The following is a 26,613-nucleotide window of genomic DNA, read 5'->3' on the forward strand; positions in this document are numbered from 1 at the left end:
AAATTTAGTCCTGAGGACAGTTCTGTATTCTGTTCCAAACACTTGACATGTCTCATGTTCCTAAAAAAAGGTCCTGTTATACTGTGTAAAATAGACATACTCCCCGAAAAAGAATACATTTAGAATTTTTCACATATCAGGTCCCATTTTAGGTGTACTTGGGAGCTCTCTTTAAATGCTTTATGAAATATTTCCTGAAGTTACAAATTACCTCCCTTATCTGTCTGTGTTATCCTGTGTTGTCAGGTGATACTAGCTTGACTGGGGACTATCTGTGCTTGCATTAAAACCTAAAGTTTGGTTTATTTAAGAGCATGCCCCACTGAGTATAAGTTATACTCTTATAAACTGTGACTTCTGGGGCGCCTGGGTGGCCCAGTCAGTTAGGCGTTCGACTTTGGCTCAGGTCATGATCTCATGATTCATGGGTTTGAGCCCTGCATTGGGCTCTGTGCTGACAGCTCAGAGCCTGGAGCCTCTTTGGATTCTGTGTCTCCCTCTCTCTCTGCACCTCCCCTGCTTGCTTGCTCTCTCTTTCTCTCAAAAATAAGTAAACATTAAAAAAAAAAAATTTTTTAATGGTGACTTTCTGCAGAGTTTAGACAGACCCAGGCTATAACTATAGTACCAGAAAATTACTAAAGGGCTATTTATCTTAATATTAAACTTAACATAGCTCAAAATAGGAGGAACAGGGCAACAATAGTTAAGGATAAAGCACGTTTATTGCAAAGTATACATTGAAACATGATAGGGGCAGCCTTCGTGTAATATGTAATCAGCCACCCCCTAGGCTTTTCTTCTTCTGGGATATTTGAACTTGAAACTGGAGCATTAAATGCCCCTGGGGTCCAGAATTTTGCCTATGAAGAGAAGGGCCCCTGTGTCTGTGTCTCTCAGTACGAAAATGAAAGGTTGGTTAAGGTGATAGTCCAGGGGAAAGGTGAGGCGGGCAGGCTGGAGCCCTGTGCTGGGGGCAGTGCTGGCCCCATCCTCATTCCACTCGAAGCCACCTCGATGTTCCACTTGAGTAAGTTTAATAGGTTTGCCTGTGATCTTGGTAAAGTCTGGCGAATCAAACAAGGATTGTAGTTCTGCAGAGATTGAGAGAGATTTCCGTTAAAACCCTGCCTTACCCAACACCCCGAGGAAGAATATGCTCCTGATTCTTAAGTCCTGATTCTCAAGAAGGCAGGCAAGCTGGGAGTAGAACACCGCTTTGGACATTCTGTGAGGTATGTACACAGACCTCTGGGCTGGGTAGGGAGTAAGTGACTTGCCCAAGAGCACACAGCAAGCGAGTTTAAGATTAGAAACCAGCTCAACAGACCTGTCTTGAGACGCAGTGTTCTATTAAAAGATGCATGCTTCTGGGGCTGAGGAATGTGTCTGATAAGGAAGGCAGTTCAGTCTTCCCCAGTCATCCCTGGCTTCCCTACTCAAGGGCCATGGAGCCCTTGAGTTCTGCTTATCAAGGTGGAAGGCTCCAAGGCTCAACCCCATGCACCCCAAGAGCAAGGGGGTCTTGCAGACATACTCATCTCCTGCAGGGACTTAGTGACTTCGCCTTCATAACTCAGCTTCAGCTTGGGGATGGTCAGGACGGCTTGAATAGTCTTCAGCTCTCGGTCTATGTCATGAATGAATTCGGAGGTGAGGCTCTCTTCTATCATGGTCAGGTTCTGGGTTACTTTCAAAGGCAGGAAAAAGATGATGCTCATGCTGCCGGTCAAGGGCAGCTGGGCAATCTGCAACAACAGAGAAGGAGCACAGGGGTTAGTGCTTTGGAGCCCAAGAGCCCAGGGCTAGACACACACTCCAGGCTGCCTTCTCCTCTCCTGTTTGGGTCCCTGGCCATGCCTTCCCCGGCCCCTAATCTATTTAACAACTGTCCCTCTAGGCCACTGCTTTCTGGCAGCAAGATATCTACTCTGGTTCCTTCCAAAGAGTAGACTCTTGTCTTTTCTTACCTCAGCCTAATACCAACTAAAGTTATGTGCTGAAAGAATTTTCTCCTGTGGTTCTAAGGAGCTAGGATTGAATCCCAGGTCCGTATTTTCTCCTGAGGATTGTCTGCCAATAGTTACTGATCATCTGTTATGTACAGAGCCCTGGACTAGAAGGTGGGGCGTTGAGCACAGCAACACAGAAGCAGTAATAAAATGAGTCTTTTGAGCAGAGGTTGTGAACCTAAGGTCCATGGGACAAACAGCATCAGGAGTCCTAACAGCCCCTGAAACCACATACAGAAATGTGTGCATGGGTATACGTGGCTTTTCTCTCCAGTGTTTTGGGCGTTCTGTCAGATACCCAAAGAAAAAGGTTTAAGAACTACTGATTTAGAATTAAAAGATGTCTGGTATATGTGAAAGATTTAGAATGCCAGCAATTCAGAGTTTGTGACAGTTTGTTTTTTAATTTTTTAATGTTTAGTTACTTTTGAGAGAGAGAGAGAGCACGGAAGGGGTAGAGGGAGAGAATCTGAAGCAGGCTCCAGGCTCTGAGCCGTCAGCACAGAGCTCGATGCGGGGCTCAAACTCAACAGGGTGCAAGATCATGACCTGAGCTGAAGTGGGGCACTTAACCAACTGAGCCACCCAGGCGCCTGAGTTTGTGACAGTTGTTTAAAGTTTTGCTTTGAATTCTAGAAATAAAAGATCTCCCCAAAGAGAGAAAAGGAGAAAGAGAGAGGAAGATGGGAGGAAAAAGACAAGAAAACACCAACATTTGAGTTGTCCACTCTTGGCCCATTTCACATTATCTTCTCTTTTTTTTTTTTTTTTTTTAAAGTAGACTCCATGCCCAACGTGAGGCTCAACTCACGACCCTGAGATCAAGAGTCGACAGCTTTACCTACTGAGTCAGCCAGGCGGCCCTCCCATTATCTATTAATCCTTACAACAAACCCTGAGAGGATAAGTTTCAATACCTGTCCTTCATTTTAAGAAGAAAGGCTCAGAGAAGCTGTTGACCTGCTGAAAGTCCCACAGAACTTAGACAGCTATCACATCTCAAAGGTCATCTTATTTCCACTATACCATCCTGCCTGTCTCGGTCCCCCCGGCACCCACCACTCACCCTACCCCCTACAGACCTTGCAACTGAGATCAGAGTCCAAGCCGTAGCGTAAAATGGCCTTGGGGTCTGACATCATGGGGACTCTCACGGTCCTCTCCTCATCCAAATGGAAATCTTCAAGGGAAGTCTTTCTGGGGTCAAACTTTGTTACCCACTGCCCTGGAATGAGACAAATGGGGTGCCCTGAGCCCCGGGAGACCAGACAGGCATTGGGACCATGGTGTGAGACCAAAGCATATTGTGGGAAGCTGCCTGGCTAAAGCAACCGCTCCAGAATGTGCAGGCTGGACCACAATATGTCTAGGATCTGAACACCTTCCGTATATAGACTCAGGAGGAAGGAAATACATTGATTTTAGTGATTTGATGGTCTGGATTATACAATAATATCCTCCTGTGATAGCCCAGGGGGAAAAGTAAACTGGTATCTACTTCTGCAGTGAGGTGTCTGGGAGACAGCATCGAAGGAGGTCAGAGCTGTAAGGGACCTCAGCATCACCCCCTCACATCTGAAAAAGCGCCGAAGCCCAGAGGGGTGAAGGCACTTGCCAGTACAGCGATGTGATAACCAAGCTCCCTTAGTCTGACATGACCTTCTGGAGATCAGTGCTTCAAGGAGGGCTTTTCTCAAGGTTAGGGTTCCACTGTTGCTACCCGCCCGAGAGTTGGTTGTAAAGCATCGGAGGTTGTCCAAATCCCACCCAAGTCTTATCTGAATGGGGCCAGCCTCGCATGGCGAACAACGGTTTGTCGAATACTTGCCGTGTCCTGGGCACAGTGCACTGGTCGATGTGAAGACAGGAGACGATACAGACAGAGGGCCTCTGACGTGTGTCATCCCATGTTAGAGGTGAGGGAATAGGCCCGGGAAGGCTGTGAGGCCTGCGCAGGGCTCTGCAGCCGGGAAAGGCCGAGCTGGGCTTTGACCCTCCTGTGACTCCAGCCCAAATCTAACGGTGCCCGCCCCAAACAGGCACAAGAGTGGTAGCACTCTCTTGTCTGGGCTGGTCTTTCTGCATAAGCCTCTTCGCTTTGTAGGCACTCCCCACGTTTGCCTGGGATTAGGTGACGAGCACAGAGCTCTCAGGCAAGGGTGTTTCCCGGGTCATCCTCTGGCTGTTCGCCTCTGGGTTCATGCTGAGCTCCATCTCTGACGTCCCGCCCTTCCCCAGCCCCTCGGACACCCACCATCCACCCTTGGCCAAACGAGAGGTGGAGGAGCCCTCACCCTTGAAGTAAGCCACACCGAGAAGGAGAATGCTGATTTCACTGGGTATCTCCCGTGTGGACCTAGCAATTTTCCCTTTCATCTGGGCCTGCACCCAGTTGTTAACTTCCTGAAGGTCCAAGCGAGAGTTGCCGGTCAGGATTCTGGGCCTGGTGCCGTAGGACTTTTCCAGTGGCGCGACAAAGCTGGATTTTATCCGCAGCTCTGGGGAGACATGGAGAGAGAATGTGCTCTGAGAGCTAACCGGCATCCGCTGTTTGAGAGCATGCCAGGCTCGGGTTCTGGTTTACCACTCAGCAGGCCCTGACTTCCTGCCTAGTGACTTCCCGTGACTTGCCGGGACTTTGTGCCAGCTTCCCCAGGCACTGGACAGGGAACAACGAATTTCTCTCATTGCCATTTCTCTTTGCGTTACCGCCCTCCCCCAACCCTCCCGCTGTCTCCCTCAGGCCACTTCCTCTTTCTGATCCTCTTTGAGCTCACGGGCCCCTTCCTGCCCACCAGTGCCAGGCCCAGCCTGGGCAGATGTGATCTGGTGTTTAGAATGAAGCCCCCATGTGGAGGAGAGAGCTCCATATTCCTCGGGCATCCCTAGCTAGCAAGGTGACTCACTCCTCTCAAAGATGATCCGGGAAGCACTCTTGAAGTTCTTCTGGGGGGCAGTGACGGCAGCAAGGAGCTCCTTATAGGTGCCGTGGATGTCCGGGTTGCTGATCAGGTCATAGTAGAGAGCCCGGTGAATGGTGGATTCTGTCCTCTGTTCTGCTCCTGCCAGAGAGACATGGGTGGGAGCCTCACTAACTGCCCACCGGGGCCCAGATCAGGCCAGATCCCAGGACAGGCCACCACACTCTAGTCTTTTACTGCTCATACTGGAAACATCTTAGACTGGCAAGAAATTTGAAGGCAATGGAAGAAAAATGTTTTTTTCTAATGCAGGCTAAGGTCATCAGGCCTAGAGAGCGCAATAAGGGTAGGACTGAGGGGTACAAGCCCCTGTGCATCTCCATCACAGCTGTTACCAGAACGTTTTGTGGTTACCTGTTTATTAGTCTTAGCTAATAGAGACTCATTAGCTCAGCTAATATGAACTCAGCTGTGAGCCGAGGGCAGGCAGAGACCACGCCTGCTTGTGTGCGGTTGAACCCCCATAATCTAGCCGGACGGCTGGTATGCAGAAGCTTCTTGAAGGAATGAATGAGTGTTGAAGTCACCCTGTCTATGAGTGGTCCCGAGGCCTCACCCCTGAGTCAGCAGTGCTCAGCGCCTCCGGGGAGCGAGGCAGGGATTGTACGTGCACATGCAGGGGACCCCAGCGGGGCCAGTCTCTCAAGCACCTCTTCGCCCCTTCCTGAGGGGAAGAGTCTCTAGGACTTAGGCATGTACACGCAGAGGATTCTGGGGCCGTCTGCATCTGAGAACTCACCCAGTGACAGGGCAGAGAGAGCAGTGGCCACGCTGAGTGGAGACAGCAGCACGTTGGCAGTGGGGCTCAGGCTGGACCTCACACGGTACAGATCATAGCCGAAGTTGGAGATGGCCGCTGCCAGCTTGTTCACGGGGACCTTGAAGAAGGGGTCCTCCTCCTCCACCGGCACCCCTGTGGTGTCAGGAGCTGGGGAGTCCTGGATTTGAGTAAAAAGGGCCATTAGAGATGAGCTGTGGATGACTGGTCTCGTTGCTTTGAGTGGGATTGTCATTCTGGCCCCTTACAGCCATCCCGCCTGAGGACCGTTCATGTAGCCTAACTTTGGAATGTGTCTGTGCTCCCTGATCATGCAGGAGCTCTCTGCTGGGGACAGACAGCCCCAAATGGAAATCAGTTGACCACATATAAACACTGGTGACCTGTGAGCCTCAGGCCTATAATAATTTTAAAAAAGAGAGAAAGAAGAGCCTCCTGCCTTCCAAGGAACTCTGTTCTCAGGCCAGAGCAAAAGCTACCTGTCTGTCCCCCCTTGCTTACTGCTCCCAGGTCTCTACCTGGACCCTCCTTGCCTTTCACGGCCTTGATCACATATTATCTCCTCCACCACAGACTTTCCCTCGTTGCCCCAAAGTGAAGGCGCTTTTTGGTTTTCTGAACTTTTTACAGAGTCAGCTACCACTTACATATGAACCACCTACCATGTACTGGGCTCTGTGCTAGTTCTTTTCATTTGAGGTACTTTATTTCTTGCTTATTGATGTATTCCATGCCTCAAAAGACCGAGTGCCTTGAAGGCAAGAACTGAGCCTTTGATGTTTCTGCCCATCCCCAGCCCCTACAGAGCAGGTATTCAGTAGGTAGAAAGTGAGTGACTGACCACAATGGCCCTGTAAGGGTAGGTGTTTTTAAACCCACTTTATCAATAAGAAAGAGACAGACTCAGGTGACAGTGACTTGTCTAAGGTAACCAAGCTAGGGGCACCTGGGAGGCTCAGTGGGTTAAGCGTCTGATTTCAGTGAGGTCATGATGCCGTGCTTCACGGGTTCGAGCCCCACGTCGGGCTCTGTGCCGACAGCTCAGAGCTTGGAGCCTGCTTTGGATTCTGTGTCTCCCTCTCTCTCTGCCCCTCCCCTGCTTGCATTCTGTCTCCCAAAAACAAATAAATATTAAAAAAAATTTTTAGAGAGAAAGAAAGAACAAACGAACGAACAAGGTAACCAAGCTAAAAGAGAGGTAGAGCCAGAACTCAAACTCAGAACTCACAATGAAGTCCAGGGCTTCGGTCATTATGCCCGTGCAGCCCTGGTCCCTCACTGTCACGCAGTATTAGCTTCTCAGCATCTGCCTTTGCAGTCTCAGGCCTTCCACACTCATATCTCTGCCACACCCTGGTCGGTATCTGCACAAATATCCAGGAACTCACCCAGTCAGTGAGACCCACAGTCCCACAAGGTAATGAGAAAAGGCCTTCACCAAAGGGACCACCCTGGTCCCTGGGGTTTGTTAGACTGCCTTCACCTTTCACCTTCTGGGATCTTATTTCTGTCTCCGCTAGGTTCTCTGAAAGGCAGGGCAAGATGCTTTCTGTCTGTGTTGCTGATGTCTATATGTAAAGGCCAGAGCCTGGCCTAGAACCTGGGTGTCTGTCCCGTCTCCCATGCTGCCTGCTAAGGAGGGGCTGGGATTGCTGACGTCCCCACCTCACCCCACCCCCACTGACCTCCAGGCTGCCCGCGTTGTCCTGGCAGCTGCCTGGCCCAAGGAGGGCTCCAGCCCAGAGGAGTAGCATGAGGGCCTGCATCCCGGGGCCTGCAAGAAAGCAAGGGGCGGTGAGCTGTTTCCCTCACCCACTGCCCTGCTCCACCAGCCACCCTGGACAGGGACCAGGAGCTCGATAGGACCAGCCACCTCGCCTCTGACTTCCCCAGGCTGGAAGTGGCCCCTCAACCTGACGGTCCCTCCCTCTCATCACCTCCCCTCTCCTCCACCTGCCTCACGGCCTACCTACCGTCCCAGGGTGAACCTGCGCTTTCCTCCGCTGTGTCAGGAGACCTACCTTTGGACCCAAAGCTCCAGTGCCATGGAGATCGAGTCGTGGGCCCCTCTGTGTGGATATGGCTTAGCACAAATGCACAGCAAGGCATTTCCCTGGAGGCACCCGGCCAGCTCATTACATAGGATTTGGGGTAATGTCAGAAGGGGGCAGAACCGAAGTCCCATATGTAGAATGACAGAATACAGAGAATGGAGGCATCTGGTTGAGCCCCTGCTTTCCCCAGGGAAGTTCTCAGACTCTCCCCTTGAATTCCTCTGGTCTAGAACCCGTGGCCGCATAAGGGACTCATTCCCTTCCCAGTTCTCTGTTGAGAGCTCTTAGTCTCCTAGTTAGGAGCACTGGCCCTAGGGTCAGACAGCTGGGTACAAATCTCAGTTTGTCTTAACACCTCTCTAAATCACAGTGTCTTCTCTTGTGAAATGGAGATCAAATAGTTCTTACCTATTGTGATGATGATTAAATTGGATAATGTCTCCATAGACCTGAACAGGGCAAAAGCAGGTGAGCTCTCCAGCAATCCCTGAGCTGAAGTGGGTCTCCCTACACCTGGAACCCCAGGGCGCCCCTTCATCCTAGGGAGACAGGTCCTCTTCCAGCCACCAGCTCAAAAATAGCTCTTACACCCTCAGGGCTTTCTTTGCTTCAGGTTAAACAACCGGTTTCTTAGTAGGGCCCCCCAAGTCCATTCACCTCCCCAGCAGTGGCCTCCCCTGGACCCACTCTCTCTGGCCCCTGGACCATGAGGGAAACGGGAAATCTGGGTCCAGAGCTGTATGCGTGCCACCATCCCTCACCCTCCTGCACTTGCTGCATCCGTGAGCTCACCCCTGGGAGTCTGGGTGTGGGGTGGGAGGGGCGGAAGGCAGCTAAGGGGGCTTCACGGGTAGGATCTTCTAAGAGGCCCTCTTTAAAAAGTGGGAGAAGGGGGGGCGCCTGGGTGGCTCAGTTGGTTAGGTGTCCGACTTCAGCTCAGGTCATGATCTCACCGTTTACGGTTTCAAGCCCTGCGTCGGGCTCTGTGCTGACCGCTCGGAGTCTGGAGCTTGCTTCAGATTCTGTGTCTCCCTCTCTCTCTGTCCCTTCCCCTTGCACTCTCTGTCTGGGTCTCTCTCTCAAAAATAAATAAACATTAAAAAAATTTTTTAATAAAAAATAAAAAGTGGGGGAAGGCCTCAGAAGCTAGGACCTTTGGTTGGTCTGTGACCTCCCTCTGTCCACACTGCCAAGTCAACCATTTATAATCTGCCTTCCCTGCCCCTCACCTCCCTGACACACGCACAGGCCAAGGGTCTTGAGCACTTTCCTTGTCATCCTCTCATATACCCAGAAATACCCTCCCACACGCACAACACACATACTTTCCTGACTTCTCAGAACAAATAGGAAAGTCGGGAGTGCGGTGTGTGATTTTTGGCCAAAGTCCTTAGAATCAAGCCAGATAATCCACCAGACAACACCGTAGAGATGAAAAGCAATGAAAGACGCCGCCTCCAGAGTCTGCCCAGCTCATGGCTGGACTGCGGGTGGGAGCGAGCCTGGCTGTCTTCCCAAACTCTGATAGGGAGCTGCGTCCCAGGGTGAGCCCCACAGACCCTCGTTCTCAGCCAGCTGCCCTCCTATACAGCTGCGGCTGGCGCTCAGGGAGAAATCTTCCGTTGAGGCAACAGGAAAAGCTTTCCGTGGTACCAGATTGAAACCTTTAACACCATCCAGGCTCACAGCTGCTCTCTCCACCCGCCAGCCCCACCCCAGAGCTGGCAAAGCCTTCTCGCCTGAGCCTCAGCAGACTGGTTTATCAGAGACCCAAAATTCCAGGAGATTCACAGGCAGCAAGGCTAAAGGATAAGCCGTTAGCTCTAGTCCCTCTGGCGGGGGGAGGTGGGGGGCATCCTGGCATAGTGTCTAAGGAAGCTAAGTTTACAGTTCAAATGCACTTGAAGGTCAGACCTTCCCCACAGGAATCCCTACAGAGTCAGCCTAAGCCCCGGAGTCATGTGATCACTGTCCCCATGTGGGTGGGCTGAAGAGAAGTGAGGGACCCTGGCAGTGAAAGGCACATGGGTCCCCAGCTGGCCCAGAGCCAGTCGCTGGGACATGTACTATTAATGGCACCTCTGAATCTTCTATCTCAAGCCCTGGGGATGAGGGAAGAGGAGAGATTATTGAGAGCCCCCTACAAGGGCACTGAGAGAGCAGGGAGAAAGAGTCTGCGTGGGGTTGGGGGGCCCTCTGAGCCCACTCACTGCCCTCTCCAAGGTGATTGTTCTGTGGGCTGAGGGCAGGCAGCCGCTGCCTGGCCAGGGGCACAGGGACAATGATGCCATCCTGTCCAAAGGGCAGTATCCAAGCCAGACTCCTGTCATACCAGGAAGGGGAGGGCATGGGGAGGAGGTAGATACGCTCCCCGTTGGGCCAAGGTCAGGCCTTCCTTGCTGCCACATTTACTCAAATCAAGAGACACAAGGAACTGGGATTTTGTGATCTTGCCTTCAAGCTGGGAGGATAAATTTGAGCCAATACATGTGTTTCAGATTAAATCCAGCTGTGAGACAAACACCATCCCTCCTCCTTCCAGCACCACACAGCCTAAAGCCACATGGCAGTGGACCTCCTGGGCAGCACAGGGAAGGGCACCACCCTCTCTCCTGGGAGAGAGGTTCCGAGGGTCCCCTCCAGGCCCATTCCACCCATGGGGACCCTGCCAGTCCCCGGGAAGCCTTCCTTCTGAAGCCTGGGAGCCTGAATGAGTGGGGCCACAGTGCCCATGAGTTTCACCTCCCCACGCCCCAGAAGGGCCAGCCCTAGAAGCAGAAATGTCTGGCCCCCTTCCCCTCCCACCCTGAACTCCTGGTGACAGGCATGGGCCAGACTGTGATGGGATTTCTGGGAAGCCTGCGGCTTTTGTTTGGCCCAGACCCGCTCCTTGCTGTGGTGTACCCCAGGGAGCAGAAAGGATGCGGGCAGCCAATCTCTCCAGACCCCATACGCTGGCTGGACTAAAGAGTGGTCATTGTTTGCGAGAGGCCAAAGCCCCACTGGTCTCCCATCCCAGCCTTTACTGGAAGCTAATTTGGCCAAAGAGGAAGGATGGCGACTGGATAGAAGGACCCAGCCGTCCCTCGTCCCAGTCTTCTGTAGGGCTCAACAGGTCAGCTGCTTGGCGGTGTAGGAAGTTGCCTCTGAAATCGGCACCAATTGATTTTGAAAAAGCAGCAGGGAGCTGAGCCCAAGCCAAGGCTGGGCTGGAGGGGGGGGGGGGGGGGCTGCCTCGTAAATACCCTGAGGGAAGCAGTGCTCCGGGACAGCCTCCTTCCCTTAGGTCTGCGGAGCCCCTTGGAGGTGCTGCTCAGACCCGGCCCAGCAGCTGAGCCCTGTTTCTTCCCACTACCGCCCTCTTCCATTGCTTCCCACCCACTTCATTCAAAAGTCTTTCCAGCCTCTTCTTCCAGTGGTGCAGTAGGGTTTGGGGATAACTGGGCCCTGGCCTTCTGCCCCCAACCCCCTCTGCCCTCTCTTATCCTCTCACCCCGGTGCCCAAGCTGCAGGAGCTCTTGGCTCCCCACCTCCTCTCCCTCGCACCCCTCTTTTCTGCTCCCTGCCTGTCTCAACCCCGGGGAGCCTCTCTAGTCTTCCCCTGACACTCGCACCAGCCAGGGAGCTGCTTTACCTGTGGGTGCACCGCAGCTCCGTGCCAGCCTCTGCACACCGAGGGGCTCCAGCAAGCACAAGAGCTATTGCAGCCGCCTCCCGACCCAGCGCCCAGCAAGCTTCAGATTACAGCTACTCCTTTCTTAAAGCGACCTGCACTCAGTTTGGATTCTGTGATTGCATCACTGCCTGGTGTTAACTTTAACCCACTGCTGCCCTTCCACCACACACCCCCAACACACACACACACACACACACACACACACACACACACACACATTCCCACACCGACTCCACCAGACCGTCCTCTGGGACCCTAGCCTTCCTCCTGCCTGCGGTCCCACCCCCAGAGGGCACCCTGGCCAACTCGGGTGGGAGACAGGCCTGAGGAAGAGACTTGCAGGAGGAGGCCCGGGAGGCAGGCTAGAGCAGAGAGGGGAAAAAAAAAAAACAACCCTGCCCAGTGCTAGGACTCTAGGTTTTTCCTGGTCCTTGGCTCTGGCACTAGCTGGGATTTGGGGCAAGACAACTCTCCCAGCTCCTGCCTTGCCTTGGCTGAAAAATGGAGAAATGGAACTGGGATGTCTGTCTGCTTTTTCAGCCCTGGAATTCTGTGATTTCTAAAGATCCGAAAGGGCAGTGGGGGAAATATCTGACCAGAGGAAGAACTGGGCTGTGCTAGAACCGTTAGTCCTGAGGGGAGGCCAAGAGTGTGCTGGGCACCTGCTAGGCACAATACAGGTCCTCTAGATGGGGGAACACCTGGGCCCTGCTCAGCTGGGACGTTTAGGACCTTGCCGTGTGGTTGTGAACCTAAAATACTGACATGGGAAATAACGTAACAAAACGCTTTCCAGGCAGGTATGAGTGCTGGCCGAGAGCCCAGTGGTCATCCGGAGAAGAGATCAGGGAAGGAACGGGGAAAGCCTGGAATATTTAGCTGGAGGAAGAGAAAATTCCAGAGAAGAGATCAGGGAAGGAACAGGGAACGCCCTGGAATATTTAGCTGGGGAAGAGAAAATTCCAGAAAACACCATCACCTCCTGTGAGGCTCCAGGGAGCAGAACTAGAGCCCCTGGGTAGAACTTTCCAATGGGTTCAGCTTTATATAAGAAAACTCTCTCAACAGTCAGAGTTCAAGCCTTTCAACAAAAAAAGTTGAGTACCTCTATGCAAGTCGCTGGCTAGGTATGCAGAGGAGGAGAAGGATATAGATGAATAAGGCTCAGTGCCACACTCCAGAAACTTACTGGCTAATAGTAAGAGGCTGGTATGAGAACAGATTGTTCCACCATAACGTGGCACATTCTGTGATAGCAGGCTCTACAACCCCGCTGTCCAGTACAATAGTCACTAACCATGTGGCCACAGAGCACTTGAAATGTGGCTAGTCTGATATCCTATAAGTGTAATATACACAGCAGATTGTGGATATTTCGTATGAAAAAAAAATACTGTAAAGTATCTCAGTAGTTTTTACACTGATTATATGTATTGGGTTAAATGCAATATATTACTAAAATTAATTTCACCGATTTCTTTTTTAATGTGGCTACTATAAAATCTTAAATTACGTATGTAGTTTGCATTGTATTTCTATCGGACAGCACTGTTCTGAAGGGTATTGTGGCAATGTGGTTGGAATATATGAATCTAAGCTGTCTTAAAGGGTGAATAAGAAGGAGCTAAGCATGGAAACGCAGGAAGGGTGCAAGTATCCATGTGGACAAGTTAAAACTGGATCCCTATCTCACACCATTCACAAAAAGTAGCTCTAGCTACATTAGGGATTAAATGTGAAAAACAATTTCTGTTTTTGAAGAAACTTTCTTTTTTTAAAAAAATTTTTTTTTAATATTTATTTTTGACAGAGAGAGAGCATGAGCAGGGGAGGGGCAGATGGGGGGGGGGACACAGAATCTGAAGCAGGCTCCAGGCTCTGAGCTGTCAGCACTGAGCCCGACACGGGGCTCGAACTCACGGACCACGAGATCATGACCTGAGCTGGAGTCAGACACTCCACTGACTGAGCCACCCAGGCGCCCCTGAAGAAACTTTCTTAATGATTTTTTATTTAAATTATTTAAGAATAGGGGGCACCTGGGTGGCTCAGTCAATTGAGCATTCGACTTCGGCTCAGGTCATGATTTCACGTGTCTGTGAGTTCGAGCGCCTCATCGGGCCCTGTGCTCACAACTCAGCGCCTGGAGCCTGCTCCAGATTCTGTGTCTCCCTCTCTCTCTGCTCCCCCCCACCCCTGCCACTCTCAAAAATAAATAAACATTAAAAAAATTTTTTTTAATTAAGAATAGGCATTAGTTAAGTGTCTGACTTCAGCTCATGTCATGATCTCACGGTTCATGTGTTCGAGCCCTGCATCAGGCTCTCTGATGTCAACACAGAGCCAGTTTCAGATCTTCTGTTTCCTTCTCTCTCTGCCCCTCCCCTGCTCATGCTCTCTTTGTCAAAAATAAGTAAACATTAAAGAAAAATTAGCATTTTTTTCACAAGTTTCAAAACCCAAAAGCAACAAAAGGTACACAGTGATCTGATCTCCAGTCACCTCATACCACTCCCTGGAAACCTCTGTTAATCTCTTTCCTATGTATCCTTTCAGACATACTTTTAATGCTTTCAAAAGCAAATACAGGGGCGCCTGGGTGGCTTGTCTTGTTAAGTGTCCGACTTCGGCTCAGGTCATGATCTTATGGTTTGTGAGTTTGAGCCCTGCATCGGGCTCTGTACTGACAGTGTGGAACCTACTTGGGATTCTCTCTCTCTCCCTCTCTCTCTGACCCTCCCCTGCTCGTGCACTGTCTTTCTCTCTCTCTCTCTCTCAAAATAAATAAATAAACTTAAAAAAAAAAAAAAGGGAAAGGTATGAATGGATCTCTTTGTGATCTCTGGGTAGAAAGGATTTTTTTTTAAACAAGACACCAAAAGAAGAACAAATTATAAAAGATTGGTAAATTTAACACTAAAACTGAAAACATGAGAAGATACCATAAAACAAAATGAAAACAAAAGGCTCACACTGGGAGAACATAATTGTTACACAGGTAACTGACAAAAAACCAAAAAAAAAAAAAAAAGCCCAAAAGATTACTAACGGTAATATAGAGACAGCTACATATTAATACAAAAAATTAAAAACTCAACAGAACCATAGACCCAAGTAATTCACGGGAGAATCCAAAGTGGCCACTAAACTGATGAAAAAGATGGTTTATTCTCACCAGTAATCAGGGGAATGCAAATTAAAACCGTAATTTGATGAGTGTGTTTCACACTCATCATCAGATCAGCAAAATTTATTTTTTTTAACGTTTTTTTTATTTATTTATTTTTGAGACAGGGAGAGACAGAGCATGAACAGGGGAGGGTCAGAGAGAGGGAGACACAGAATCTGAAACAGGCTCCAGGCTCTGAGCTGTCAGCACAGAGCCCGACGCGGGGCTCGAACTCACGGACTGCGAGATCGTGACCTGAGCCGAAGTCGGCCGCTTAACCGACTGAGCCACCCAGGCGCCCCCAGATCAGCAAAATTTAAACATCTGACAAGACCCAGTGTTGGTGAGGATGTGGACAACCAGGATCTCTTAATGCCCTGCAGCTGAGAATGTGAGAATATAAATTGATACAACCACTTCTAGGAACAATGTGGCAACAAATGGCAAAGCTGTGCGTAACCATAGGGGGCAGCCCTGGCAGTTAAAGATGGGGAGACCCAATCTGCAACTCAGCAATTCCAATCCTAAACATGCAAGTTGGCAAGATTCCACATGTGTGCACAAGGAAGTATGTATGGTCAAGAATGTTATAGCAGGACTATTTATAGTGACAAAAAGAAACAAACTAATGGGATGCCTAGGTGGCTCAGATCATGATCTCAAGGTTCATGGGTTCGAGCCCCGAACCAGCTCTGTGCTGACAGCTCAGAGCCTGGAGCCTGCTTCGGATTCTGTGTCTCCCTCTCTCTCTGCCCTTCCCCTGCTTGTGCTCTGTCTCTGTCTCTCAAAAATAAATAAACGTTAAAGAAAAAAATTAAAAAAAAAAAAAAAAGTAGATGCATGTCCATCAAAAGGAGACTAGAGATGGAAAAGTCTTCCAGCCCTGAGAAAGTGAAGGGAAGTCATTTGTATCAACACAGACCTGTCTCAGAGGGTGAAGTGATACAAGTTGCAGAAACATGCAAACTGCACGACACAGTTACATAAGGCTTAAAAACACACACTATATACTACCCAAGGATAAAAAAAAATTCGTGTGATCACAGTAAAAGAAATACATGAAAATAATAGAAACCAAATTCAGGATGACAGTTATGGGAGTAGAGGAGGGATCGTGGAAGGACTTGTAAAGCTGTCGCTATATTGAGAATATTTTAATGGCATTATGCAATTCATTACACCTTTTGTCTGTCCCAATGATTTCATGATAACTCACGAAGAAAGATTTCTCTCTCCTCCGATTACTGTGAGAGGTGTCCCGCTCCATTCCCTCCTCAGTTTCAAACTTGCTTCTGTGCCCACCTCTCTTTCGAAACAGCTGTAGCCAAGTTCACGGGTGACCTTCATGTTGACCACCAAAGTGACGTCTCTTCCCTTGACAACAGGCAGCAGAGCAGATGGTTCCTCCTTCTTGAAACTCTGCCTCTCCACACACCCCCATTCGCCACTCCACTCCCCACCAACCCCCTGACACCCCTGCCTCACACACTGCATCTTTCCTGTCTCCTTAGCTGGCTCGATCCAGGGACCCCTTTTCCTCACCATCAACATCTCCTCTTAGGTGATTTCCCCTAGTTCCGTGACTTTCAATGCATCTGTATGCTCCCAGATACTTCCAAGTGTGTATTCCTGACCAAGATACCCAATAGCCTATTTGACAAATCCACTTGGATGCCGCGTAGGTAGGATGAACATATAATTTACCATCCAAACACTCCTCAGAACAAAAGTAGAACCACAGACATAACCTGAACTGTCCCCGGTAGACGATGTTAGTCTACATTAATGTGGTAGTTCAGTCCCAACATGTTCAAACTAGAAATCTCCAGTCGGGCGCCTGGCTGGCTCAGTCGGTGGAGTGTGCAACTCTTGATCGCGGGGTTGTGGGTTCAAGCCACACGTCGGGTGTAGAGATTACTTAAAAATAAATTAAAAAAAAAAAAGGAAAGAAAGAAAGAAGGAAGGAAGGAAAGAAGGAAAGGGAGAAACCTCCGATCTATGCTAAAATCTGTCCCTTACTCTGGATCCCATCTCCGTGAAACCCATTTTCTCAAAACAGAAATCCAGGAATCTGAACTATGAACCCCACCATCATTGGGCCTTTCCTTTCCATCATGTCCCATACAATCTATCCACAGAATCTACAGCATCTATCTGCAAAATACCCGCACCCCCTGTGTCTCTTGCCTGCTAACCCACGCTTGTCCCTCTACATTCCGTTCTCCACACAGCAGCCAAAGAGAGCCTTCTAGAACTCAACATCAGACCACGGCACCCCTCACTTAAAAGCCTTCCACAGTGAGTGGATTATTGCCATCCACAACAACACAGACGAATGTCACAAACAGGAGGTTGAACAAAAGAAGCTAGACCCAACAGAGCAGACCCTATAATTCCTTCATATGAAGTTCAAAACCAGGAAAGACGAATCTGTTCCTGGAAGTCAGGAGAGTGAGTACCATTTCTTGATGCAGGTGCTGGTTGCACAGGGGTATTGGGTTCATGAGAAAATTCATTAAGCTCATGTACAGTTGAGACTTGTGCACTTTGCATACCATATTTCAACGCAAGATTTTCACTTGTTTATTGTCTAGATCACTCCACCACCGGATTTAGGCTCCGGTGGGTAGGGATCTTGTCTGCTGGCTCACTGCTGTCTCCCCAGAGCTTGACTCACTGCTGGACACACAGGCTCTGACAAGGACGTGTAGGGGGATACAGTCAGACCAGCAGCAGGGAGAACCTAGGAGGTGAGGGCAGGTGACCCGTGGGAGTGATGACCAGATCCAAACTGTGGCTAAAGCCAGAATGGAGAGGAGGAGAGAGCGGAGAAGGATTTAGAAGTTGGTAGACTGCTGATTTAACTTTCCAATTACTTCTTACTCCAAAGATAAAAACAACACTCTCTACAGCGACCTTAAAGCCTTAACGCCATCGGTCTCCAGTTCCCCTCTGACCCCTCCCCACCCCCACCCCGCCCCAGCCTTATGGATCTCCTGCTCATCCTGAACCTTCTGAGCATGCTCCCACTTCTGCCCTTGCTCCTCCTCTGCCCGGGAAGCTCCTCCCCAAGATTTCCATGGTGCCTGCCCTCCCCTGCTTCCAGTCTCTGCTCCCACACCACCTATAGGGGAGGCCTTCCCTGCTTCCTTTCTCCCCATAGCCCTTGTCAGCCTCTGACACACCATCTATTTCGCTTGTTTTATTTACTACCTGTCTCCCCACACTGCCGGTTTGTTAGAAGCAAGAGTCTACCCCAGGCACTTGCTCTTAACCAGTGTTCTTCAGGGTTGCAGGCGGCCACTGCACAGACACCCTGCGCTCACAGACAAGGGCCCACCCACGTGGACACCCGCGCTGCCCCCAGCCGGGTGCCGGTGCCGCGGTGCGCCCAATCACTCCCCCCAGATCTGGGGCGCTGACAGCCTCCAGCTGGAGCCAGCGCTTCCTGCAGCCTGCCCCCCGGCTGGCGGGCGCCTGCTCCTGGCAGAAGGACCCGCATGTAATTAGAAACTCCAGAAGCTCCCTAATTGCCAGTTCTCCCAAACTGGGAGGCCGGCGCTATTTCTGAGCCACCCTTGTTGCCAGCTGCTGGAGGTCCCTAGAGGGGAAGAGGCTGAGAGCAGAGCCAGGCTGGCGTGGAGGCGGCCCTGGAGACGGCTGGCGAGGTCAGAGGGGACTGCGCGGAGAAGGGCGGGCGAGTGGTCAGAGGACAAACGTGGCAGAGAGGGCTGCCTGCCCTCAGGCACCAGCCGGGTGCTCAGTGCAGCCTGTGGCCTCCTCCCACCTTCCTCCGCCCTCCTGCTCCCACTCACGCCCAGAATAGTGACAGCAAAGCAGCCAGGGCCATTCATTCTTTATTCGCGTGGCATAAAAATCATTACAAAAACTTTACAAAAGAGCCTTAGGGAACTATCCCCCTCCTCTCCCACTGCAGCCCCTGAGACACCTGGGTAGAGGAGGGAGCGGAGGGAAGGAGAGTCCTGGCAATGTGGGTATGTCCAAGGAGCGGTGGGGGGACTGAGGTGACACAACATCAGGGTGGGCGGAGGGCTGAGGGCCTTGGGGAGGTTAAGAGCGAAGCAGGGACTGGAAGGCTCAACTCCCACCCACACAGTGGGACAAGGCTCCACCCCCAGGGTCTGTCAGTTCTCTCCCCAGCCAAGGCATCCATTCCCTCCTGTCCCCACCCCCCCTCTGGTAAACAAATGTGGAAGTGCCACCGCCAACTTAGGGAATAACCTCTCTCCCTTCCTGACAAAAGTGGATCTCTCTAGCTGCCCCTCTGCCCAAGCCCCAAACAAGGACAGCCTCCTAGCCGCTTTGGAAGAAATGATGTGGGATCCAGGCCCATGATTCCCTGGCGCCCGCCCACATCCTGGCCCCACCCACCCCAAACTCCCCGAGAGAGGAGAGGAGCGGGGAGAAAACAACTCCTCTCCGCTCCCAGACCGCCCACCCAGACCCCTGCCCTAATCCACGAAGCTGTTTGGAAAGAGTCTCAGGAGTTGAGAAGTTGGTCCAGGCAGGGACTCAGGATGCTGGCAGCTGGCCTCTCACTTGGGGCTATTAGGCTGGGGGTAATCCTCCTCTGAGGGGGGCGCAAGTTTCAAGTCAGGGCCAAAGGGCTTGTCTCCACGGGGGAAGGCTTTCTGGTTCAGGAAGGAGTCCCTGTCGTCCGGGGAATCCTGCTGTTCCTTGCGCTCCCACTGCGCGCTGGGGTTGGGGTTCCTCACGCTGCCCACGAAGAGGGGCATGCTTGTTGTGTCCTCGAGGATGAAGAAGACAAAGGGGCGGTTCACGATGAAGGAGGAGAGAGACATGCGGGACATGGCAGTGCCGGTTGCCGCGGCCGCCTCCACGCCAGCCTCGCTGAGCTCCAGAGTGGACTGATGCTGCACGCTGGACACCACCAGCCTCTGGTCAGAGATCCCACGTAGGTCTGGGGCCTGGAACAGTTCCTGCAGGCCTGCCCAGGGCAGGGGATTGCTGCTCAGAGCTGCCTGCTGCCCCCCAGGCCGCCTGGGCACCCGGGAGGGTGTCTGGCATCCTGGCCAGGGAACACCTCCAACCCACAGGTCCCCGGTTAACTCTTATTTAACCTCCAAGTATCAGCTTAAAAGTCCCTTCCTCCAGGAAGCCCTCCCTGATCCTCTGCCCCCAAATCCAGTGAACTGGAGAGAAGCCCCTCCCTCTTTTCACTCATACTGAATTGTAAGTACCTGATTCCTTATCTGTCCACTCCATCTGACGGAGCTCTTGGTACACGGTGGGCTCCCAGTGCCTAGTACAGTGCCCCTTGCAGGACAGCCAGAAAGGCTCACATGCCACCCAGGCTCTCTAGCGGGGATTCTCTGCAATGCTCAGTCTTGGATGGAGCAGGTCCTCATTCCCTGGGCCACCCCAGCCCACCCCAGGACAGATGGTCCAGGGGCTCATAGGAAATGCTCTTGCCTCCCGAAGCCCCAGAAAAGGCTGGGACCCAAAGCTAGGGTACCCCACTGCCAGCTTGGGGTGGGGGTGGGGGTTCCTCCTCACCCACTCTGGCTGTCCCATGCCCTAGCCTGACTTAGGGGAGGCTGTCCCATGCCGTAGCCTGACCCGGGGGAGCTGTCCCATGCCCAGCCTCCTTACCCAGCTGGCTGAGGGTGGCCACCAGGTCCAGCTGGTATTTCAGATGCAGCTTAGGCAGCTGGACCTTGGTGGGTTTCTCTCGCAGTAAGGGCTGGTGCAGGATGTCCCAGCTCAGGTTGGCCAGCACCTGGGACACGTTCCACTCAAAGTGGGTCGGCATAATGACCACAAAGCTCATGTTGTTCTTAAAGGGGAAATGAGCCACCTACGGAAAAGGAAAGGCAACAACGTGAGGACCAGTAAGCGCCCAGACCCGATGGGGTCTGGGCCAGCACATGCTGCTGAGACAGATGGACCAGGGGTTCCAGGCTATTCTTCTCAGGTTGTGTTCGGCCTCCCTGAGCCTCCATTTCCTCACTTGTGAAGTGGAATAATACTACCTGCCCACATTGCAGGGTGATGTGTGACACACACAGAGAGGAGAGAGAGAGAGCCTTTTAAAGCTTCTAGCAGAGGGGCATTTGGGTGGCTCAATCAGTTAGGCGTCCGACTTGGGCTCAGGTCATGATCTCACGGTTTGTGAGTTCAAGCCCCGCATCGGGCTCTCTGCTGTCCGCGCAGAGCCCACTTCGGATCCCTGTCCCCCTCTGTCTCTGCCCCTCCCCTGCTAGCACTCTCTTCCTCAAACATAAATAAACATTTAAAGCTTCTAACAGAGTATCGGCACATAGGCAGTGCTCAATAAATGGTGACTTTCTCTCTCTTCACCTGCTACCAGTGACTTGGGTTGAGAAAGGCCCCCGTGTCGGCCTCTCAGTTTCTCCATGTGTACAATGGCCTGCGTTGTTCATGTCCAAACCACCCTGGGTTCTGTAGAGGAGCCACCGCAAAGGGTGGTTCCCTCCCCACCCCCCAACCTTCAACAGTGACTGCCCGGGTGTGTATGTGGTTTGAGGTAAGATTTCATGTCAGTGGGGTTTCTGCAGCTACACAAGTGTGGAAAGCACTGGGCTCGATGGCCCCTGGCAGCTGTGATCCCCTCAGGCTCCAGGCAGAGCAGCCAGGGAGCAGGAGCCCTGGCGGGGGGGCGGGGGCAGCCCCACCTTTGGCTGCCCAGGGCCTACCTGCAGAGTGCATGAGGAAGAGGAGGCCCGAGGGCCAGGAACAGAGGCAGAGGGTAAAGGAGGAGGGGCAGGACACAGCCTAGAGAGCAGGAACAGCACGAAGGGCACAGGTGGGGAGGTGAACAAGACTGTCTACCTGTCAGGGTGGAAGGGAGAAGCGGGACGCTGCTCCAAGGGTCCGCCTCAACCACAGGCCCACAGCCCCTCTCAGGAGGGCTAACAGAAGCAGCTGAGGTCTGTGCCAGGCCGTCTTGTGAAACTAACCAACACTGCCGTCTCTGCCACAGCTCACGGGCCCTGGGATCCACGCTCAAGCCAAGAGGACCACATTTGGGCCAGAAGCAAGGGAGGCCTCACCTGAGACAGCTTGGCATTGCACTCCATGCGATCAGAATGTTCCAGCAGGATACTGACAAATCCATCCCAACCAGACCCTCCTTTCTCTTAAGGAGCACTGTGACAGCCAGGTCACATCGCCCAGGCTTGGGGATGCTGAGGCTGAGTGGCTCTACAGCTGTTGAGTGGCCCCTGTGCTGCCCAACAACCCATGGGCCTTTATAATAAACCCTTATCACCAAAGATCACCTGGGTTTCGACCCAAGGCCCCTCCTCAAAGAACGCTCCCTGACCACTGTATCTAAAATATCTTCCCCAGCCACCGATCAATCACTTTTTTTTTTCCTTCGCAGCACTCACCACTCTCTGAAACTATGTTTGTTCGTGTACTCTGTATCTTCCCTCTCGAGAGCGGGGACCAGATCCCCCTTGTGCTCCCGGAGCCTAGAACAGGATCTGGCATGCAGCACATGCCCCCACATACTTTTGCCAAATTAATGAACTTCGAAGAGACTGGAACCTCAGTCCCCACTGGGTCAGGGCACAGTGAGACCTTCCAGAGCCACCTGTCTCAGCGACAGGACTGCAAGGAAGATGGGCCACAGCTCCCTCTACCCCTGTGCCTGCTCCACAGCCCCGCCCCCTCCTTTCCCCGCCTCCCAGCAGTCAGGCCCAGCCTGGGTGGGTGATCAAAGGTGACCTGTATCTCAGGCTGCTCCAGCAGGAACCAGCGCAGGGGATACGTGCGGGCTTGCATCATGTCCACTGGCACCGTGAACTCCTCATTCAGGTGGAAACTGTCTCTCTGGGTGAGGCTCGGGTCGAACTTGCTCCTCCAGAAACCTATATCCAGCAGAGGGCAGGGGCCACATAGACTGGGACACCACCAGCCTCTTCCCTATTCCACCCAGAACCCGTTCAAGGGACAAAAGGTAGAGTCAAACCCCCAAGGGACACTGTGCCAGTGCATACCCAGCTGATCTAAGGTGTCTTCCCTGTAGCATTTTGGAAATCTGGACTTGCATTCTTCCCATGCCCTGCCATGCTCCCAGGAGCGTCCCACCTGCCCCCCCACCCCCACCTGGCCGATCCTTTCAGACTCAGTTTCCTGCTAGGGCACAACAGCCCTATCCAGTTCCTGGCCCCCTCTTTGGCAAACCATCACCTGTTTCCCACCCTCCCCCAAGCCACAACCCAGAGATCTCCCTGCCTCCTGGCCCAGCCCTGAGGAGAAAAACCCTGAGGACAAAGGTTTTGCAGCCCAGCTCAGCCTACAGGGCAGGGGTACCAGCTGAGGGGTGGGGGACCCGAGGAGAGGACAAACGCACCCTGGAAGTGGATGGCATTGAGGAGAAGCAACACTGTGTCATCTGGCAGCTCTGAAAGGAAATCCTCAATCTTCCCCTCTGTGGCCTCCTTCACCCATTGGTTGATGTTCACCAGATCATCCCTCTTCCTTCCTGTCAGGCTCACAGGCTTTGCGCCAAAGAGCTGTTCTGATTGTTCCAGGAAGTCTTCTTTGATGGGAAATCCTACACAGGAGGGGCCACAAGCTGTTCCTAACCCTAACCTAGGCCAAGCCCATCTCCATCAACCCCGTTCAGCCCAGGGCACTACCTAGGGAGCTCCAAACCACCAGCACCTACCTTTCTGCAGGTACATTCTAGCAGCCAGTCGGAATGCCCCAGGGCCCAGGTCCTGGCAAAGGTGGCTCAGCAGGTGGGGGAGGCAGTGCCCTGAGTCTGCGTGCAGCACCTGTAGTAACTTCTGCAGCGTTTGGTTCTGAGCCCCTGGAGAGGACCACATCAGCTGTGGCCCAGGGCCGGGGTTCTTTCCTGCCCTGCTGCCCACTCTAGCCCCTGTTAAACCCCCATGGTGAGCACGCCCACGGCATCACATTCTCCTCCCATATCCACTGAACTGGTCTGAATGACAGTACTCCCTAAGTTTTACTTTCATCTCTGCTGCTGCCGTCTGGGTGACCTCACCTCATCCAAGTTGTTTTCCCTCTCTGAACCTCAGTTTCCCACCATGAGAGCATCCAGTCCAGTGAAGACATCGTAGCTCTCAAACCCTTGCATAAAAATCACCGGAAGCATATCCTTAGGCCCAATCCCTGGGAATCTGATTCACAGAGACTAGAGGTGTGCCAAGGAATCTGCATTTTTACCAAACATCCAAGTGACCCTGATGGAAGAAGCACCCACTAGTAAACTCTGGAGTATGGAGTTCCTACTGGCCTCCCAGCTCTGCTGGCCTGGAGAGGTCACAGTACCTAGTGCCAGGTGAGACAATGCCAGGGCCACACTCAGAGGCGACAGGATGAGGTTGGGGCTGGTGCCCCTTTGGGCCACCAGGGAGAACAGATCTGTGGTGAAGGCCATCATGGCCTGGGCCAACTTGCGGGTCTCCTCTGGGGTTGGGGCTCCCTTGCAGTCTCTTGGGGCCTTCTTCAGGGCAAAATGGCCACTGGGCTCCTACAGGGACAGATCAGAGGGTCAGTAGGGCCAAGGGGTCTGCTCTGTGTTGCAAGATCCCTTTCATAAGCCCTGTGCCTGGGAACAGCAGGGCTTCGTCCCAGTCCTGACAAGAGAAGGAGAGTCACGTGGGCAATAGCCTTCTGGGGACCCCGTCCTTTCCTTTCGTCCCTCCCTCCCACCCTCTCCCTTTAGGTCTCAGCCTCATGACCACGCCCCCGGGTCCCTCGCCCCTGCTGATTGGCCCTCCTCCCTCGGACCCCGCCCACTCTTCCCCCAGCCCCACCTGGTTGTACCTGGTTGCCCAACTTGAGGAGGATAAGCGGGGGCAGCTTCTCCTGGGCCGGCCCGCTCATTAGCTGAAGAAGGGAGGAAGCGAATGGAGCGGGACCCTTCCCACACGTCCCCCACCCTGCAAGAGCCACAGGTGAGGCCCCTCAAGGCCTTCCTCCCCCTCTCGCCCCTCACTCCCCAGTACCTGCTGGTCCAAGGGCTCCATGGCACTCGCCGCGGAGAACTGTCGAGAAAGGGATGAGGAGAGGAGAGGGAACGCCCTCAGAGCCAAAGCCTCCCTCGACTCAGCCCCCTCCTCTTCCCGCCCAGACCCCCCCCCACACACACACACACACCCGACCCCCGGCGTGGCTCCCCCTGCCTCCCCGCCCCACCCTGACCGAGGCCCAGGCTCACCACCAGGCAGGGGCCTTGCAGGCAGGACAAGCCGAGCAGCAGGAGCCCCCGGAGCAGCAGCGCCATGTTCCTGTGCGGGACAGGGAGCCTGCGTCCCCAGCTCGCCCACGCTCCCGCGCGGGATCCCACCCACACGTTGCCTGGCCTGGCAACTCCTGAGCCTCTACGCTGAGGGTCAACCCAGCAAGCGCCTGCACACCCACCCGAAAACACACTCGCCCTGGTTTCCATCTCTCAGGGGTGGGGAGCTCCCCCTAATTGCTTTTAACCCCTTCTTACTTTCCGGTTTTTCCCATTTCGTGCACTGAAAATGTTCAGGTTTATAGGGGAAATATCGAAACAAGAGCAGTCCTCATTCTTCAAGGCCCCATGTTGTGAGTCAGCCCTGGTTTAGAATCCACATCCTGCCTCTTCTCAGAGGACCCGAGATAGATCTCCCTTACCCCTCTGGGCTTTGCCTTTTCTTGTCAAATGGTAGCAGAAGTCCCTACCTCCTCCCACTGTTTATTGTGAGGACCAAAATAAGACCGTCTTTGTGAGTCCTGATTACAATGCCTGGCACTCAGTCACATGGCTGCTGTCGGCCTAGCCCAGGGCCCCTCTTCTGGGAAGCCTGCCCCGAAGCCTCCTCCATACTGGGGCCCCTTTCCCAGAGCTCCTATCCAACCTGCTGTCCAGTGGCCCACCTTTTCTGGCTCGTCTGGTCTTGACCACCAACGTGGACAGGCCCGTGAGGCCCTGAGGTCTCAGCAGCGTTGGTGAGATGGGCTGGAGAGCCACGTTGTTGACCCAGCAACTGAGCCCAATGAATGGCTCCCAACAGAGCCACCTTTGGACTTACGGGAAGCACAGGCCTCGCCCCCCACTCTGTCCAGGTCAGCTACGGGAAGCCAGGCTGGCGGGTGGGGATGGGCAGGTCTAGATCTGTCCCAGAGCGGGTCCCACACACTCCAACCCCACCCCCATCTCAGGACCAGTCCTTCTATCACCCCTGGCCCCACCCCCCATCACACACAAGGACCCTTGGCCAGGGCTCTGATCTCCAACCTGGGCTTTTGAAACTTCCTGGCAAGAAAGGACCTCTAGTTTTTGAAGTCCCAGGGAGACTCCTGCCAGAACCCCCACCTTGGGTCTTCATCACCCAGGAGGCTGGGAAATAAGAAACCTGAATAAATTCACCCCAGACCCCCTCAGCCAGGTAGGCAGCTCTTACCTCCTCTCCTGCCCAAAGAGCAGGCCGAGCCACCCCTCCCCTCGTACCTCTGCAGGCTCCTCGCTGCTGCACACACTGTCCCTCTGGCCCCACTTGGGTGCTCCCCACACTCTGCCCAGGCTCCAGCCAGCCCAGCTGAGCCCTCCCCTCCCACCAGGAGGACCTTTGCTCTCAGCCAACCCTGGTTCAAATTGCTTTCTCTTCTGGTAAATATTGACCTGCACATCCGGTTAAACATTGATATTGGGGCCGGAAGCCCCATTCCCACCAGGGCATCTAACCCTGAGATAGCTACCTGGAGCCCTCATGGATTTGCCACCTGAGTCTGAAGAAAGGAGGTGCAGGAAACGGTTGAGGAGACTGTCCTCATCTGTAGGGCAGATCCAGGAAGGGCCTCCCCCCAACCCCATGAGGTGGGGGTTCATCCCCATTTTAGTGAGGCTCAGAGAGTCTATGCGACATGCCCAAGGACACAGCTGGGCTCAGAGCCACCTCCAGCTTCTCACTTCCAATGTCCTTTTCTCTCCCC

General features: G+C 52.9%; 3 protein-coding genes across 6 annotated transcripts in view; 1 reads left to right on the forward strand and 2 right to left on the reverse strand.

The window, feature by feature from the left end:
* The window catches only part of SMYD4 (SET and MYND domain containing 4), a 69,518-nt gene extending 47,488 nt beyond the window's left edge, over positions 1 to 22,030 (forward strand). The window contains exon 11 of one of the 2 annotated variants that reach the window (XM_053892968.1): positions 21,656 to 22,030. In XM_053892968.1, the coding sequence (XP_053748943.1) occupies positions 21,656 to 21,929 (274 nt within the window). In that variant the 3' untranslated portion in view covers positions 21,930 to 22,030. Of the gene's footprint in view, positions 1 to 12,297; positions 13,235 to 21,655 lie in introns of those variants that run through there. The other variant, XM_019429595.2, reaches the window with a different exon arrangement.
* SERPINF1 (serpin family F member 1) lies at positions 707 to 11,590 on the reverse strand. The gene is made up of 8 exons (XM_019429597.2): positions 11,460 to 11,590; positions 7,457 to 7,545; positions 5,733 to 5,931; positions 4,919 to 5,074; positions 4,307 to 4,510; positions 3,095 to 3,237; positions 1,538 to 1,748; positions 707 to 1,094 (listed from the first exon to the last, which is right to left on the reverse strand). The coding sequence occupies exons 2-8, from the start codon at positions 7,535 to 7,537 to the stop codon at positions 835 to 837; spliced, it is 1,254 nt and encodes a 417-aa protein (XP_019285142.2). The 5' UTR covers positions 7,538 to 7,545; positions 11,460 to 11,590; the 3' UTR covers positions 707 to 834.
* Positions 18,512 to 26,261, reverse strand: SERPINF2 (serpin family F member 2). Of its 3 annotated transcripts, XM_019429604.2 has the most exons (11): positions 26,132 to 26,224; positions 25,558 to 25,766; positions 24,872 to 24,941; positions 24,660 to 24,698; positions 24,478 to 24,540; positions 23,980 to 24,181; positions 23,351 to 23,494; positions 23,033 to 23,236; positions 22,405 to 22,547; positions 20,305 to 20,509; positions 18,512 to 19,639 (listed from the first exon to the last, which is right to left on the reverse strand). In XM_019429604.2, the coding sequence occupies exons 3-11, from the start codon at positions 24,935 to 24,937 to the stop codon at positions 19,227 to 19,229; spliced, it is 1,479 nt and encodes a 492-aa protein (XP_019285149.2). In that variant the 5' UTR covers positions 24,938 to 24,941; positions 25,558 to 25,766; positions 26,132 to 26,224; the 3' UTR covers positions 18,512 to 19,226. The 3 variants fall into 3 exon arrangements, with proteins under 3 accessions (XP_019285149.2, XP_019285146.2, XP_019285147.2); XM_019429601.2 differs by lacking the exon at positions 25,558 to 25,766 and having other exon boundaries at positions 26,132 to 26,261; XM_019429602.2 differs by lacking the exon at positions 25,558 to 25,766 and having other exon boundaries at positions 26,085 to 26,209.
* Between the last annotated feature and the right edge of the window lie 352 nt (positions 26,262 to 26,613).

This window comes from Panthera pardus, unplaced genomic scaffold (genome assembly GCF_024362965.1).
Source record: "Panthera pardus isolate Hobbes unplaced genomic scaffold, ASM2436296v1 HiC_scaffold_3, whole genome shotgun sequence".
NCBI classification, from domain to species: domain Eukaryota; kingdom Metazoa; phylum Chordata; class Mammalia; order Carnivora; family Felidae; genus Panthera; species Panthera pardus.

Coding starts and splice junctions, on each gene's coding strand:
- SERPINF1 (XM_019429597.2), bottom strand. CDS start 7,537: ATGCAGGCCCTCATGCTACTCCTCTGGGCTGGAGCCCTCCTTGGGCCA. Junction 4,511..4,918: donor CCGGATCATCTTTGAGAGGA/GTGAGTCACCTT, acceptor ATGTCTCCCCAG/AGCTGCGGATAAAATCCAGC. Junction 1,749..3,094: donor ACTCTGATCTCAGTTGCAAG/GTCTGTAGGGGG, acceptor CTGTTGTTGCAG/ATTGCCCAGCTGCCCTTGAC.
- SERPINF2 (XM_019429601.2), bottom strand. CDS start 24,937: ATGGCGCTGCTGCTCCGGGGGCTCCTGCTGCTCGGCTTGTCCTGCCTG. Junction 23,237..23,350: donor TAGAATGTACCTGCAGAAAG/GTAGGTGCTGGT, acceptor CCTCCTGTGTAG/GATTTCCCATCAAAGAAGAC. Junction 22,548..23,032: donor CAATGCCATCCACTTCCAGG/GTGCGTTTGTCC, acceptor TGCTGGATATAG/GTTTCTGGAGGAGCAAGTTC.